This window comes from Ammospiza nelsoni, chromosome 6 (genome assembly GCF_027579445.1).
Source record: "Ammospiza nelsoni isolate bAmmNel1 chromosome 6, bAmmNel1.pri, whole genome shotgun sequence".
NCBI classification, from domain to species: Eukaryota; Metazoa; Chordata; class Aves; order Passeriformes; family Passerellidae; genus Ammospiza; species Ammospiza nelsoni.
Window position 1 is genome coordinate 41,520,394 of NC_080638.1, and position 12,901 is coordinate 41,533,294.

A 12,901-nucleotide genomic window follows, 5' to 3' on the forward strand; every position below is an offset into this window, starting at 1 on the left:
TTGCTTCAGGGCAGGCTCCTCACCAGCCCCGCTCAACTACCGTGCTTGTTCCTGAGCTCCCTTTCAGTCACATCCTAGTGTGTCTACTTCAGCTGCTTCATCAGCCTCTAATTCTCTTTCCCTACTATCAGTCTTCTCCAGGTTTTACTTTCCAGCTCCTGTTTGCTCCTACCCTTCTGTTCTAGCCTTTCAGTGTGTGCTCCATTGCTTTCTCCAAGTACTAAAGAACCAGGAGGGTCAGTGAATGTCTCCACCTGATTTATCCTATCTTGCAACACAACACATTTCATCCACCAAATTCTGGCCAGAGCTGAAGGACTGCAGCTGCATGGCAACATGCAGGTGTCCTGCCACCCTCCAGGGACCTGTCTCTGGCTCATCTCTTTCTCTCATGGACCAGGCAACAACCAGCCTTTGCTCCAACAGCTCATGGAGCAAGCCCTTGGATCTTCCCCTTCTCCCAGGGCTGATTCTGACATGTCATGGGGGTCTTATCTTTAGTTCTCACTTGCATGAGCTCCCAGGAACTTCTACTATAGCCTGCTGGAACACCCAACCCACCTCTGTGCCCACTTCTCTGAAGACACTTAACAATGTACAGCCCCCCAGCAGCAAACCACACAGCCTGAGCATGGCCTAAGGAAATAGCTAAGACTAAAGTAACTCTCACTACAGAGACAATCCTGGCTAGGTCAACCCTTAATTTTGAACTCAGCTTTTAACATGGTCTCGTTAGGAAGCAGACAAAGCATTTGAGTGCCTTGGCTTTTCTGATGCTGAGCAAAACATAAAAAAATAGCAAGGATTGGTCATGGTAAGTTTGCTCAGACAGATGCCTGCCTCCTATTCATCTTCTCTGATGTCTTTCCGCACACAAACACGTACCAAACATGAAAGCTGCAGACGATGGAGACATCCGGACGTATCCAGACTCTACTAACAATCAGTGTCTCGGGCAGACAGTCAATCCAAACAAGTTCCCCATTTGTCTAGCTCTTGCCTGGCTGCACTTCTGTACGTTTTTAAGTGTTTACACTGAACTAGCTGCTGCCATTTCTGTCTCTAGTTGCTGGAGTTAAATTCCCAATGCTGTCAAGTCTGCTCTGCTGCATGCTTCCCTGGCACTCATGAGAGCAATAAGTTGTCTCTGAAGATCACAATGCTAAGAAGAAAGCTGGAAACAGACACTGGACACGTTATCTCTGTGCACGAGACACCAGATCAATGAACTACAGCCCAGTGACTTTGAGTGAGCACAATACAGGCCAGCAAGACCAGAAGGCAGAAGGAATGTGAGTGTGGGATGTGGTCTACAAGCAGGAAGTACATGGAACAATACCTTCACACTGGCATGGAACTGGAAACCCTGGCAGACAAGGCACAAGGCAATGAAAGGTCACAGTGCTTGGTGGCGCTGTTAAAGAAGTAAGGTCACTGAGAAAGATCTGTTTTGCTGACTCCACTCTGGAGTCAGCTATCTTGTGTATGAAGACAACATGCCAGAGAAAGGCCTGCCATCTACCTGGGCTTCTCACTCCACAATCTCGGGCTCTCTTAAGCTGCCTCCATCATGTGTCTGCCTTACAGCTCCTTACACCAGAGGCAGCCAAAGCAGCAAGATACTTGCATACCATAGAACAGGATGAAAATGGCTCCTTCAACTAGCCTGAATTCCTGCCAAAATTACAAGAGCCATTAAGTCTCCAAGGAGGAATTTTATCACCCAAAGCCAGAGGGAATTTCTTGTGGCACAGGAATACAAAAGACCCACATACATTTTTCATAGCACCCTGGAATTAGACTGAAAACAAAGCCAGACAGGCATCTGTCCTCTCAGTGAAAACCAGCAGTGACAACTTGCCTTGAGTTGCAGCTGCTCCTGGGACACAGAGCATGCATTGAGCTATGAGCTGTGGAGCCTGCTGGCAGCTCGAGTCATGTCTTAAGTGCATTTGGTTGGCTGACTGCAAGGAGCACATGGGAGTATTTTGTGTCTGTTTTCACATCTTAGAAGTCTGTAATTAGACACATTGTGAAGCACTAAGTCCAGCAGAGCAAATCACTGCTGCAGCTCCGGCTGCATTCTCTGCAATCACCTTGCATCCTGGCATGGAGAGGAAGAAAGGAGGTGCAGAGTTTTTGCAGCAGTCTGCAGCACAACTGAAGTATTAAGCAGCCCCCTGCTTTCTAATGGAGGGGTCACAGAAAGATGGGTGAGAAACAGGGAGACTGCTATAGGATGGGGAAGAGAAAGCCATGACTGTTGTTAAGAAGGTGAGGGACAAAGAAGAGGGACTAAGGCCTGTGTGGGGCATTTCCTTGTTTGTACTGAACCTGCAGACCCCAGGGTCACCCCCACACCACAAATGCCCAAGACTTTTTTGGGGCTGGCGCATGGGCCACAGCACAGCCATGCAGCTTGGGAAGATGACAGCAATCAGAGCTCCTAAGATCTGGACTGGGTTCCAGGATGCTGACAACCTCGTCTGTGATTGCAAGGAATTTGGCTCCAGTCAGCCCTACCCCTGGCTGAGTAGGAATCGAATTGAGGGAGGATAATGAGACACAAATTCAGCTCTTGGGAATGTGTGTGTAAGTGAGCAGGAAAAACTCTGAGCAGAGCTAGAAGTCACCAGCACCACACTTGCTTGCAAAACCTGCTACCTTGGATACCTAGACTGTACTTCAGGAGTCCAAAGTCTCCTGAACCATGGGGTCTGTTTTCTTTAGTTCTTTGATCCAGTGAAGGGATGTGATTGAGCAGGCAGGCAGCAATGAAAGGGGGCAGGCAGGCAGATGGGCAGGGAAGAGGTGAGCAGCTCCCTGCCTACATTCCACCAGGTGAGTGCACCTTGCCCTGCACCACAGCCACTCAGCACTGGATGCTGGAGCCATTGTGCCCAGGGGACTGCCTCCTCTCCAGCCAGGAGCCCTCCTGTATGGCTTCTCCACCACAACACAGGATGTGACCATGGTCAAGGGGCCATGTTCGTCATGAAGCTCCCCGAGCAGAGCAGTTGAGGAATCCCCATCTCCTGCTAGATCAGTCTGTCCAGCTCCCAAGTGCAGCAGAAACAGAGCTGGACGCCCATGCCCCTGGAACGGACCCCGGGTGTGCTCCTGCCAATTGTTTGATGTAGTGTTATTTCCAGAGCCCCTGCCAAACCCGTGTTGGGCCCAGAGCAAGCCCGTAACTCTATAGGGCCAAGTCTGCAGCCTCCTTCTCCAACCTAGAACTGCACCTCCTAAAACCACAGCTGCTTTTTTCCTGTTTCTACCTCTGAATGGGGCTAGCATGGTGGGAACCATTGGCTACACGAGCCTGGCCCAGCACCCAACCCAGAGCACTGTTCCTGGTGGGCTGGGGCAGCAGCTGGCATGGCCCTGCACTCACCTGGGACATGCTGCTCATCCCCAAGGGCCAAGGAGAGCCATGTATCAAGACCCACAGCTCTGCTCCTTGCCTCAGCTACATGCGGCAGCCCTTTTTCTTAGCTCAGCAAGGGTGCAGGCTGTCCCTCACACTGTCCCAGCTCCTGGCCAGTAGCAGTACTCACCTGGCCGGGGGGGACAGGCCAGGCACTGGTCCATGCCCCAGAAGAGGCCCACACTGCCACAGCAATCCTCCAGCTTGGTAAGCCCTGGCAGGGGGTTGGTGCACTGTGGAGAGAAGAGCAGATCAGGCTTCTGTGGGATGCAGAGGAAACATGTGCCCAGCTGGTAGGACAGCAGCAGAGCCAGCAGAGGGAACAGCTGTCTGGGGTGAGAGGCTGGCATGGCCCTCTTGGCACAGCTCCCCCTGGGACACAGCGGGTCCAGGGATATGGATTAAGATAGTAAAAAGTTGTGCAGACAGAACCTCCCTTGACTGCACCCTTCAGAGGGGAAGGGGCCATCAAACAGAGCAGAGATGAACCAGAGATGATATCACCTGGCAAAGCCCCAGAATCAGCCCCTTGCCCGGCTGATTAGCCTGTGAAATGGGCGCACCACTCCAGCCCGGCAGGGAGCTTGTTGTCAGGCGCTTTCCTCTGCTGAATGAGTCTCTCTTTCCCCCCAGTGTCGGCAAGGCCCTCTGGATTACAGGCTCCCCCATCGGAGCGGAGCCGCTGGGCCGCGGGCTGGGGCTGGCGCCCGTCCAGGCACGCGTGGCCGCCTGCCCAGCGCTGCATACCGAGCGCGGGGCTGCGGCAGGCGGGCGGGAGAGGCAGGCCCTCCCCGCCCCGCTCCTCACCCCCTCCCGGGCACGGCATCACCCAGCTGAGTGAGCTGTGAGCACAGCAAGGGTACCCCCTGCCGCCCCTAGAGCATCTCCTACAGCCTCTCCAGGCATCAGTAAGCATCTCTGTGCGTCATCATTCTCTGCTCCTAAGGTCGCAGCACTGCCATTCCCCCACAGAGAAGCAGGGCTTTTCCAGCCCCAGGTTCTGACCTCTCTTCTTGCACTAGAGAATGGCTAAGAATATTTCCTGCTAGAAACGACTTGGATGGGAGTGACTGAAGGGTGGGATGGGAACTGGGAGCAGTCCCCCCAAAAAGGCTGGGGAGCAGCGGGGAGGGGGCTGAGTCCCAGACTGGCAGGCTGGGGGTCTCTCTGAGCACGAACTGCACTGGGGGAGCTCACAGGTGTTCCTGTGGGTGCCAAAAACCTCCAATGCTTTTCCAGTGACGCAAGAGAAACATATGGGGAAAGACAAAATAAGAAATTATGATGACTGTGGGACAGGGGTGAGAAAGTCCCTCACGTGCATTTGCTTCCCAAGCCCCAGTTGAGCTCTCCAGGAAGGCATGGTTCCATGGAAATCAGACTTCCATTTATCGTCTGAGAGGGAAAGGAATTTTCCTATGTTTTATACGTTTCCTATAATAATCGCAGAGCGTGGCTGTAAATGTTGCTATAAATAGGGCACCCTTTTAAAACCAGACTGTGTGTGAAAGCCATCAAGTCTGGGCTGTGCTGCCCCAGGGCACAGCCTGGTCAGGGCAAGGCAGTGAGGTCTGTCTGTTGGATCAAAGCAAGGAAATTTTTTCTTCCCAAGTAGTAACACATTGCTGCCTGTGCCCATGGCACCTGCATGATGCCCATGCTGATGCTGAACAGCTTCACAGAATAAAGCCACCCCCTATGCCCCAAAAGCCAACGCTCCCCTACCCCAGAACAAGAAATACACCAACACTTGAAGATGTCCTCTTACCTGCCCATGGAGAGCCTCACGAAAGCACCTCCCCAGCAGCCCTGGGGCTCTCTGCTGTTGCTGTCTGCTCTCAGTGGCAATGCTGTTCCCATTCCCATGGGAATAGGTGTACCAGGGCACAGCAGCCAGCTGAGGCACCAGCACTGCCTCCACACTGTTCTCCTCCGACGCCTCTGCATCCCCCCGCACCCTGGCCACCTGGTGAATTTGCACAATGGCTTCTGGAGGGTGGTTGATGTGGACGTTCACCAGAGAAGGGTTTAGGGAAGCTGGAAGATGAGTTTACACCACATTTGTGACAATATGGCAACAATTTGGCACCCAAAGAATATCATCATGAACAAAGTCAAACGGGAGGAGAGGTAGACTGAGCCCGCCAGGAAATCTAGAGGAAGACTGCATCTAAGAGAAAATATTTCTCTGGTCTAAAAAGAGGACAAACCTACCAAAATCTCCACAAGAAACTAGGGAAACCTCCTGTCTAACAACCTGGCCTGAAACTACATGCATAAGGAGGTAGTGGCTTCCTCAGGCCTCTTAGAAAAGCTCTGAGGAGCACACAAGTAGGAGAAAAATGGAGCCATTGGCCATGCTCACCAAGCTGGTTGGACAAGGGCAGGGTGTATGTGGAGTGCCTCATGGAGCTGTCAGTTGGGGTCTTTGGGCCTCTTCCTCCTTGCTTCTTTTCCAAAGACGGAGCTGGCAGGTGGCAAAACTTCCCCGTGGAGTTGGAGGGGCACCAGCATTCATCGCGGCCCACACAGCGCCCTCCATTCAGGCAGGGGATCTGACAGAAGTCTGCAAGGCAAAGAGAGGTCTGCTTAGAGGAAAAACTGAGACACTGGCTCTAGCCAAGGGCAGCTGGGGGACACCAGGCAGCTGCACCTGGACAGCACTAACCCCATGATGTCCCAAGGACCAGGCCCAGCACTGGGCTGGGGTCAGCACTTGCAGCCTGGAGGCAGGCTCAGGTCCCTGCTGGGCAACACCATCTTCCCCAAGCTCTGCTCACAACTGGAGGCATGGCTTGAAGAAGATGAACCCTCCCTTGGGCTCTGAGGCCACAGCCAGGCTGGGGAACCCATGTCCTGGGGAGCTGCCAAGGTGGTGTTGCTGACACAGCAGGATCTCTTGGAGTGGGTCAGAGGCCATGGCAGCCATATGTAGCCAAGTCTGCCCAATTTCTTCCCTTCTGCATTGCCCCCTCCCCACCTTGGCTAGGGTTTTTACTCCTAGCCCAGAATGGAACTCAGCAGGATGGGAGAGGCAGACAGAACAGGCAGAGAGCCACATCCTCAGAGCCTGTCTCACATCCAGCCCTGGCCCTGCCAGCAGTTCATGTGGGAGAAGTGTGGAGTGGGGCAAAATAATCAGGAGCAATTCATCCGCACAGGCTCAGAAAAAGCATTCACAGATGAAACCAAAGTCATGTCCTTTCTGACCTCATCATGCTTGGAGCAACCCAGAGCAGTTCTCAATGTGAACTAAACTCAAGCAACACATGGGATGCCTTGACAGATTATCCTGACTCATTTCAGTATGAGATGAGACACTGCTGCTCCACATTCCTGGATGGCTTGTCAGGTTCATCCCAGGGGATGAACACCCATCCTGTTTCAAGCTCATATGCTCAAGCCCAGCACCCAGTTTAAGGGGAGGAGACACATGTTTGAACTGGGACCTGGGCAGAAATTTCTGTGAACACAATCTTCCATCAGTGTCCACAACAGCAAGACTTTTCATTCTCTGAGTAGAAGAATTTGAGTGATACAGAGGCACTCAAAGGACAAGTCCCAACAAGTCCAGCACGCTTCTCCCACCAGCTTGCTCCAAGACAATGTGACCAACCCACAGCTGGATATCCCAGTGACTTGATGAGCAATCCCAGTGGCTCTGAAGGGTGAGCAGTGATTTCAGCAAGGCCTGTTTATAAGAACAGTTTGCAACCTGCAGCCAGCTCTACTGGCTGCCATGTGAGTGAAAGGAGAGAACAGGAGGAAATTAGGTGATGAAAGTCAGCCCCAAGACTGGATGCCAACTAAAGCAGTGAGCTGGCTCTGAGAAGAAGGAGGTGGTGAGGCTTGGCTGCAGGCCTGACTCAAACACATACATCCCCTCTACCCAGGGTGAGATGGAAACAGGATCTGCTTGCTCAGGAAAGAGAGCAATGAGGCAAAGTCTCTCTTCCTCCCCCAGAGAGAGAGTAAGCTCCAAACACCCCAGAAAAGACCTTCGAAGGCACTGAGAGTAGCCATTGCTTCCTCTCCCTACAGCAGCCCAAGCCCTTAGTCTGTAGAGTCAGGAAAAGCAGGAAGATAGAGTGGGGAGACAGGCAAGAAAATATGTGGAGGACATGGGGGTGCTCACAGATGCGGAAGCCAGATTTGGGATCGTGGTCCTGCCCCCCTTGGCTGTAGAGAGTGGTGGTGTCTCCTTTCTCGCAGCTGTTGTAGCAGCGCCCACTCTGGCACGTCTGTTTGCAGATGGTGGGTGTGAAGACAATTTTTATCTTCCTAATCTTCTCTGTCAGGTTGGCCCCTATGAAAGAAAAAGAGTGCTAAGTGGAAACAGCATCTCTAGGCCAAGGGAGCTGTTATTTGCAGCTCAAGTTGTCATTCACAGCTCAAGCTCCAAAGCATTCCCAATGCAAAGAGGGATTTATGTCCCTCCCCAAGGTGGTGGAGTCACCATCCCTGGAGGTGTTTAAGAAAAGACTGGATGTGGCACTAGTGCCATGGCCTAGCTGACAGGGTAGTGTTACATCATTGATTTGACTTGATGATCTTAAAAATCTTTTCCAACTCTCCACTAGCTGACTCTGCAATTCTGTGATTCTGCCTCTCCTTGCCCCTGCTCACGCCACCCTGTTTTCTGCTCCAGCAGCTGTAAGAGTTGGTCAACACACGAACAATGGCACTTCAGGCAATATTCTTTCTCCAGCCACATCAGTACTCAGAAGACTGGCTGCTCTTAAACCACTGGAAGTCTTCCCACATAAACACACTGTCATTCAGAAGAGAGAGCATCAGGTCTTAAGAAAACCATTGTCACCCTACAAGTGTCCCCTGAACTCTTGCAGGTATCTATGGTCCTCTTCTGCTCCCTCACCATCCTCCCATATGATGGGAAATCACACTCAGAGCTCTTTGGGACTTGTGGAAAATGGTCAACAGACAGAACTGTTGTTTATCCATCTGGCTTGACACCAGAGCCTTCCATCCCACCCCAATGGGACAGTCATGTGCTGTCTTTGCTGTGCTCACCCCACTCCCTGTTTCAATCCCCACTTTCAGATTACAGCTTCAGCTGGGTTCATGGCCCTACTCACAGGGGCTGAGGTGCCTCCTTGGGGAACCATAGCTTCAGGAGGGAACCAAGCTGCAGAAGACAACTGGCATCTGTCCTAGCTGGGAAAGCATTGGGCTCAGCATCTGCATGTCCCAGCAGCCTGGCCTAATCCCTGCTCATGTCAGAAGGCATCAAGGCAGCAGCCAAAGGGAAGAAATAGATGGTGGTTGCACAATCTGACCTTGAGAGCTGCTCAGACTGAGGAGTAAGCTGGGAGACACCATTCCTACACACTGAGGCAATTCCTCTTCGGGGCTGGGGTGATGTTCAACATCTCTGAGATGCAATTGGCAAAAGCCCTGGCTCCTGTTTCAAGCCATCAGCATTTTGCTCCCCTGATGTGTCCTCCTTCAGTAGAGCCCCTTTCTTTGCCAAGCCCAGCAATGCCCATGCTGACCTTCCCTTTTCATTCCACTGAGCAGCACAGTCCTGGGAATCCATGGTTTCTTGGGAATCCCCAGTTAAACTGTTGCCCTTTCCATGACCCCAACAAGAAGACCCAAAGGAGTGACAGCCCTACAGATCTTACCTTTGGCAGACAAGGTGTGCTCCTGGGAAACAGCGTGTGGGCCAGGTCTGCTCTGCTCATGTCCATTCCCATTGGGGAGTGCATTAGAGGTGAGCTGGCCATTGTTGGCTGGGTAACGCCGCACAGTCCTTGAGGACACTGTGTGCTGAGGGGAGACAGGAGAGCCAATTCTGCTCTGAATCCTGTGGAAGAGAAAAAATGGACCAATATGCCTCACAGGTGACTGCACTAACCCACAGTGCCTGTCCACCAATGTAACAACAACCTCCACTGCCAAGCTGCCTGAGCTGCCACCTGGACACAGAGATTCATCCACCTGTGCAGGATCCCACTCCTCCCCTACTTTCAGTCATCACCATGGCACACTGTTCCCCTCTAGGAACCATGCCCCATGGCCTGAGCCTGGCAGGACACGCCATTCACCAAGACACCCCCTCTGTACCATCACATCAGGCTGTCCTTCCACAGGGATGCTTTGGCTGCCTTGAAGAACCTCTACCTGCCCGTCACACTCAAGTTTGTTCCTTGACCATAGCAAATGTAAGCAGCTCCAAATACACATGTTCTTATGGTGGAAGTTTTCTCAGGACCTGCCTTCCCAGCCCCAAACAAGCACTAAAAACAGTAAGACAGTCAGAGAAGAGGCCAGACCAAGCAAATACACAAAACTTGGCCCCTGAGAGTCACAAACGAGAGAATGACCAAGAAGTCTGTAAGAGCAGTTACAACTTTCTGCACTAACTGCATTGATGGCTTTTGGTACTCTCGGGGGACTAAGCACAGAGAAGCCATCCAGCTCTCAAGGTCAATCTCATACACACTCATTTACAAAGCCATGTAGGCCACAAGGCAGAGCTCTTTGTGTTAAAGATCTTGATCTACTGCATTTGCTCCCATTTCCTTTTACTGACTGCAGCACTAAGCCTCCAAGAGGGTACTCTGCTTTCCAACAAAATCATCTCACTCTCACCTGCACTACCTGCAAGGAAAAAGGCTTGGTACAGCCAATGGCCAAAACAAGTTGGCTGCCCACATGCTCCTTGGGTTTCTTTGAAAGTTCCAGCCTTGGATGCCTCTCTAACTGAACTTCAGTACTGACAACTCTTCTGCGTACCCTGTCCAACACCTCCATCTCTGACAAAGGTGGCTGAGGCAAAGAGTGGCACTTCCCACTGAAGTGCCCAGAGAGGCCTTTCCCATTCTGTGGTCTTTACTATCTTCCCTGTCACAGTCAGCAGAGGAGATGTGTTACAGTGTCTACAGGAAAGGCAAATTTCTAAACCAAACAGGTCTGGGTGATTCAATGAGAATTGGCTGACAGCAGCTCTGCCTTGCAGACATTCCTTGGATGGCTTGGAATAACAATAAGATCTGGGGAGATGGAAAGGGAGCTCATGCTGTGCTGGTATTCCAGCAGGTCAAGAACAACACACAAGGTAACTGTCAGCCAGCAAGCCCAAAATCAGCCCTGAACAATGGAAAAGATGACACACAGGTCAATTATCTGGGAACTAAACCAAAGGAATACAAACTGATGTGGAGTCAAGGAGGTCTGTGAAGAACCACTCTTGTCAAAGGAGTCCATTTTCATAATTTGATAGAATTAGACACATGCACACCAACCATCTGAGAGCCTATGCTATTTCCATAAAAAAATAAACAGGCAGTACGATGTCAATCAGGCACATGCAAAATTAATAACAAACTGGCTGTGAAACAGAACACAAGAAGTAGTTGTCACTGGGGAGGGAATTAGATGGGTTCCAGGGTGATCAGTATGAGGCCTGGCATGATTCAAGAATTTCATCTGGAAATAAATATTTTTATTTCTAAATAAACATACAATCCACATTGATAATGTGTGCTGCTGACACAAAAATTTGCAATGTGGTGTATTGTGATGAGAACAGAGCAATCACACAGAGCAGTTTGGATCTCTGTGGAGGGTAAATACATCCAAGCAACATGGGATTTTAATAGAGCCAAATGCAGGATTACACTTCTAGGAAGAAGGAATGCAGGCAGCAGCTGCAGATAGTTGGAGATGATCCTGGAAAACAGCAATTCAGAGAAGATTTCAGGGCTAATGACAAGCAATTAAATATGAACTGTCAGTTCAATGCTCTGACATTAGGACATTGAAACACTGCAGGAACAGGGAGGTATTTTGCCTCCCTACACGTCCTCATCACAGGAGGGTGTATACATGCTATAATATCACCCTACCTGTGATGTAAAATATGTCACATCTTCTAAGGGATGTGAAAAATATGGAGAGAATACAGGAAAAAACATGATGGAAATAATTGGGGGACTAGTGAAAATGCCTTTCTGTAAGAAACATAAAGTATTCAATCTCTTCAATTTAGAATAAAGAAAAGGTGCTCTGATTAGAGGGCACAGGTTTATCCACAGGAACAAAATACCAAGTGTAAAGAGCTGACAACATCTGCAAACTGAAGCCAAATGATTCCTTACTAGAAAGCAGGCCTACATACAGCAGTATAGATCTCTTCCTTCTGCAAAAACCTCAGTGGTGGATTCCCAAACTCCCAATACATCCCTTCAGCAGAGGAGAGTGTGCTGACAAAAATATTTCTTGTCTTGCTAAAATCAAGATTTAAACTGAGATGAGGACAGTAAATAGCGCTTGTTTTTCAATAATCAGCAAGGCTAGCCAGAATAATTAAAGAGAAGTGAACCTTATTTCAGTTCTGCCTCAGTCCCTTTCAGAAGCTCCCCTGAGATTCTGCAGAGTACCACCCACCCCAGATGGCCAAGGCAGCCAGGCATGGCCTGCCCACACATTTCTGAGCTACTAATTCAGCCCTGCAGCCAGAAAAGGAATTTCTGATGTACTGCTTTGTCACCTGGTGTGCTACTGCTAATTTTGTTAGTGACAAAGGAAAAGCCGTATGGAACTCTAGGGAGGCTAGGGAGGAGCTACCAGACCTTGGAAGCTCAGGTACATTTGTTCTCTGATTTCCAGTAAGAGATCACAAGCACAGTCATATGGGTGAACATGTCTGGGATTCCAAGGTCTTTTCCTGCAGAGATGGAAGCACCCTGAGGAAAAGAAGTGCATTCCCCCAAACACAGTGACTGTCCTAGTGCCGGCCCTGGCATCTGAAGAGTCACTGAGTGAAGGTGACAGGTAGCATAACAGAGGAAAATATCAGCTCTTCTGCCTGAAAACCCTCACATCACGTCTACCCTTGAGAAAAGGGAGCATGCTGTGTGCAAGTAGCAGAGCTTGGCTGGGCTCTACGCACTGCCTGCCTGAGGGAACTTCACCCTTTGTCTTTAGGAATATCTCTTGTCATTCCCAGGATTACCAAATTTTGTAACAAAACCCACAAAACCCCATAACAACAACATGAGAAGGGTTTTAAATAAAATAATCATTAGCATTTCAGTTCCAAAGAAAGAGGGATTACATGACCTTACTACAAGGGGCAGTGCCAACTTCACAAAGGAAAAATAGAGTAGGAACATTATGGTTTGCAACACTTGAGGAAAAGTCATCCTACTGAGATCTCATTGGCAAAGCATTCCAGTGTGAGTTGAAGCAGGGAGGAGGTGTGGGGGGGTCAGATTTGCTTTGAATTAATTTGTTTATTTGGTTCTATTCTAGGCGGATGAGCTCTGGGATTTGTGGACTGAGTTGAGTAATACCATTCAAGCCTGAGCTACAGAAGTCAATGGCAAAAGGCATCCTTCCATCTCAATTTGTCGTGCTGAGCAGCTGGCTCATGGTCAGGGAAAACAAAACAGTGTTTTTTCCCGTCCAAACCTTCAGAATCAGTCCATGCTGGGCAGACAGGGACTG

At 50.3% G+C, this 12,901-nt stretch overlaps 1 protein-coding gene across 4 annotated transcripts in view; it reads right to left on the reverse strand.

Annotated features, from left to right (window-relative positions):
- The window catches only part of LTBP2 (latent transforming growth factor beta binding protein 2), a 70,885-nt gene that overhangs the window by 28,985 nt on the left and 28,999 nt on the right, over positions 1 to 12,901 (reverse strand). For all 4 annotated transcript variants that reach the window (XM_059473886.1, XM_059473884.1, XM_059473885.1 and 1 more), the window contains 5 exons: positions 9,073 to 9,254; positions 7,563 to 7,733; positions 5,793 to 5,993; positions 5,196 to 5,464; positions 3,558 to 3,660 (listed from right to left, as the gene is read on the reverse strand). In XM_059473886.1, the coding sequence (XP_059329869.1) occupies positions 3,558 to 3,660; positions 5,196 to 5,464; positions 5,793 to 5,993; positions 7,563 to 7,733; positions 9,073 to 9,254 (926 nt within the window). The remainder of the gene's footprint in view (positions 1 to 3,557; positions 3,661 to 5,195; positions 5,465 to 5,792; positions 5,994 to 7,562; positions 7,734 to 9,072; positions 9,255 to 12,901) is intronic.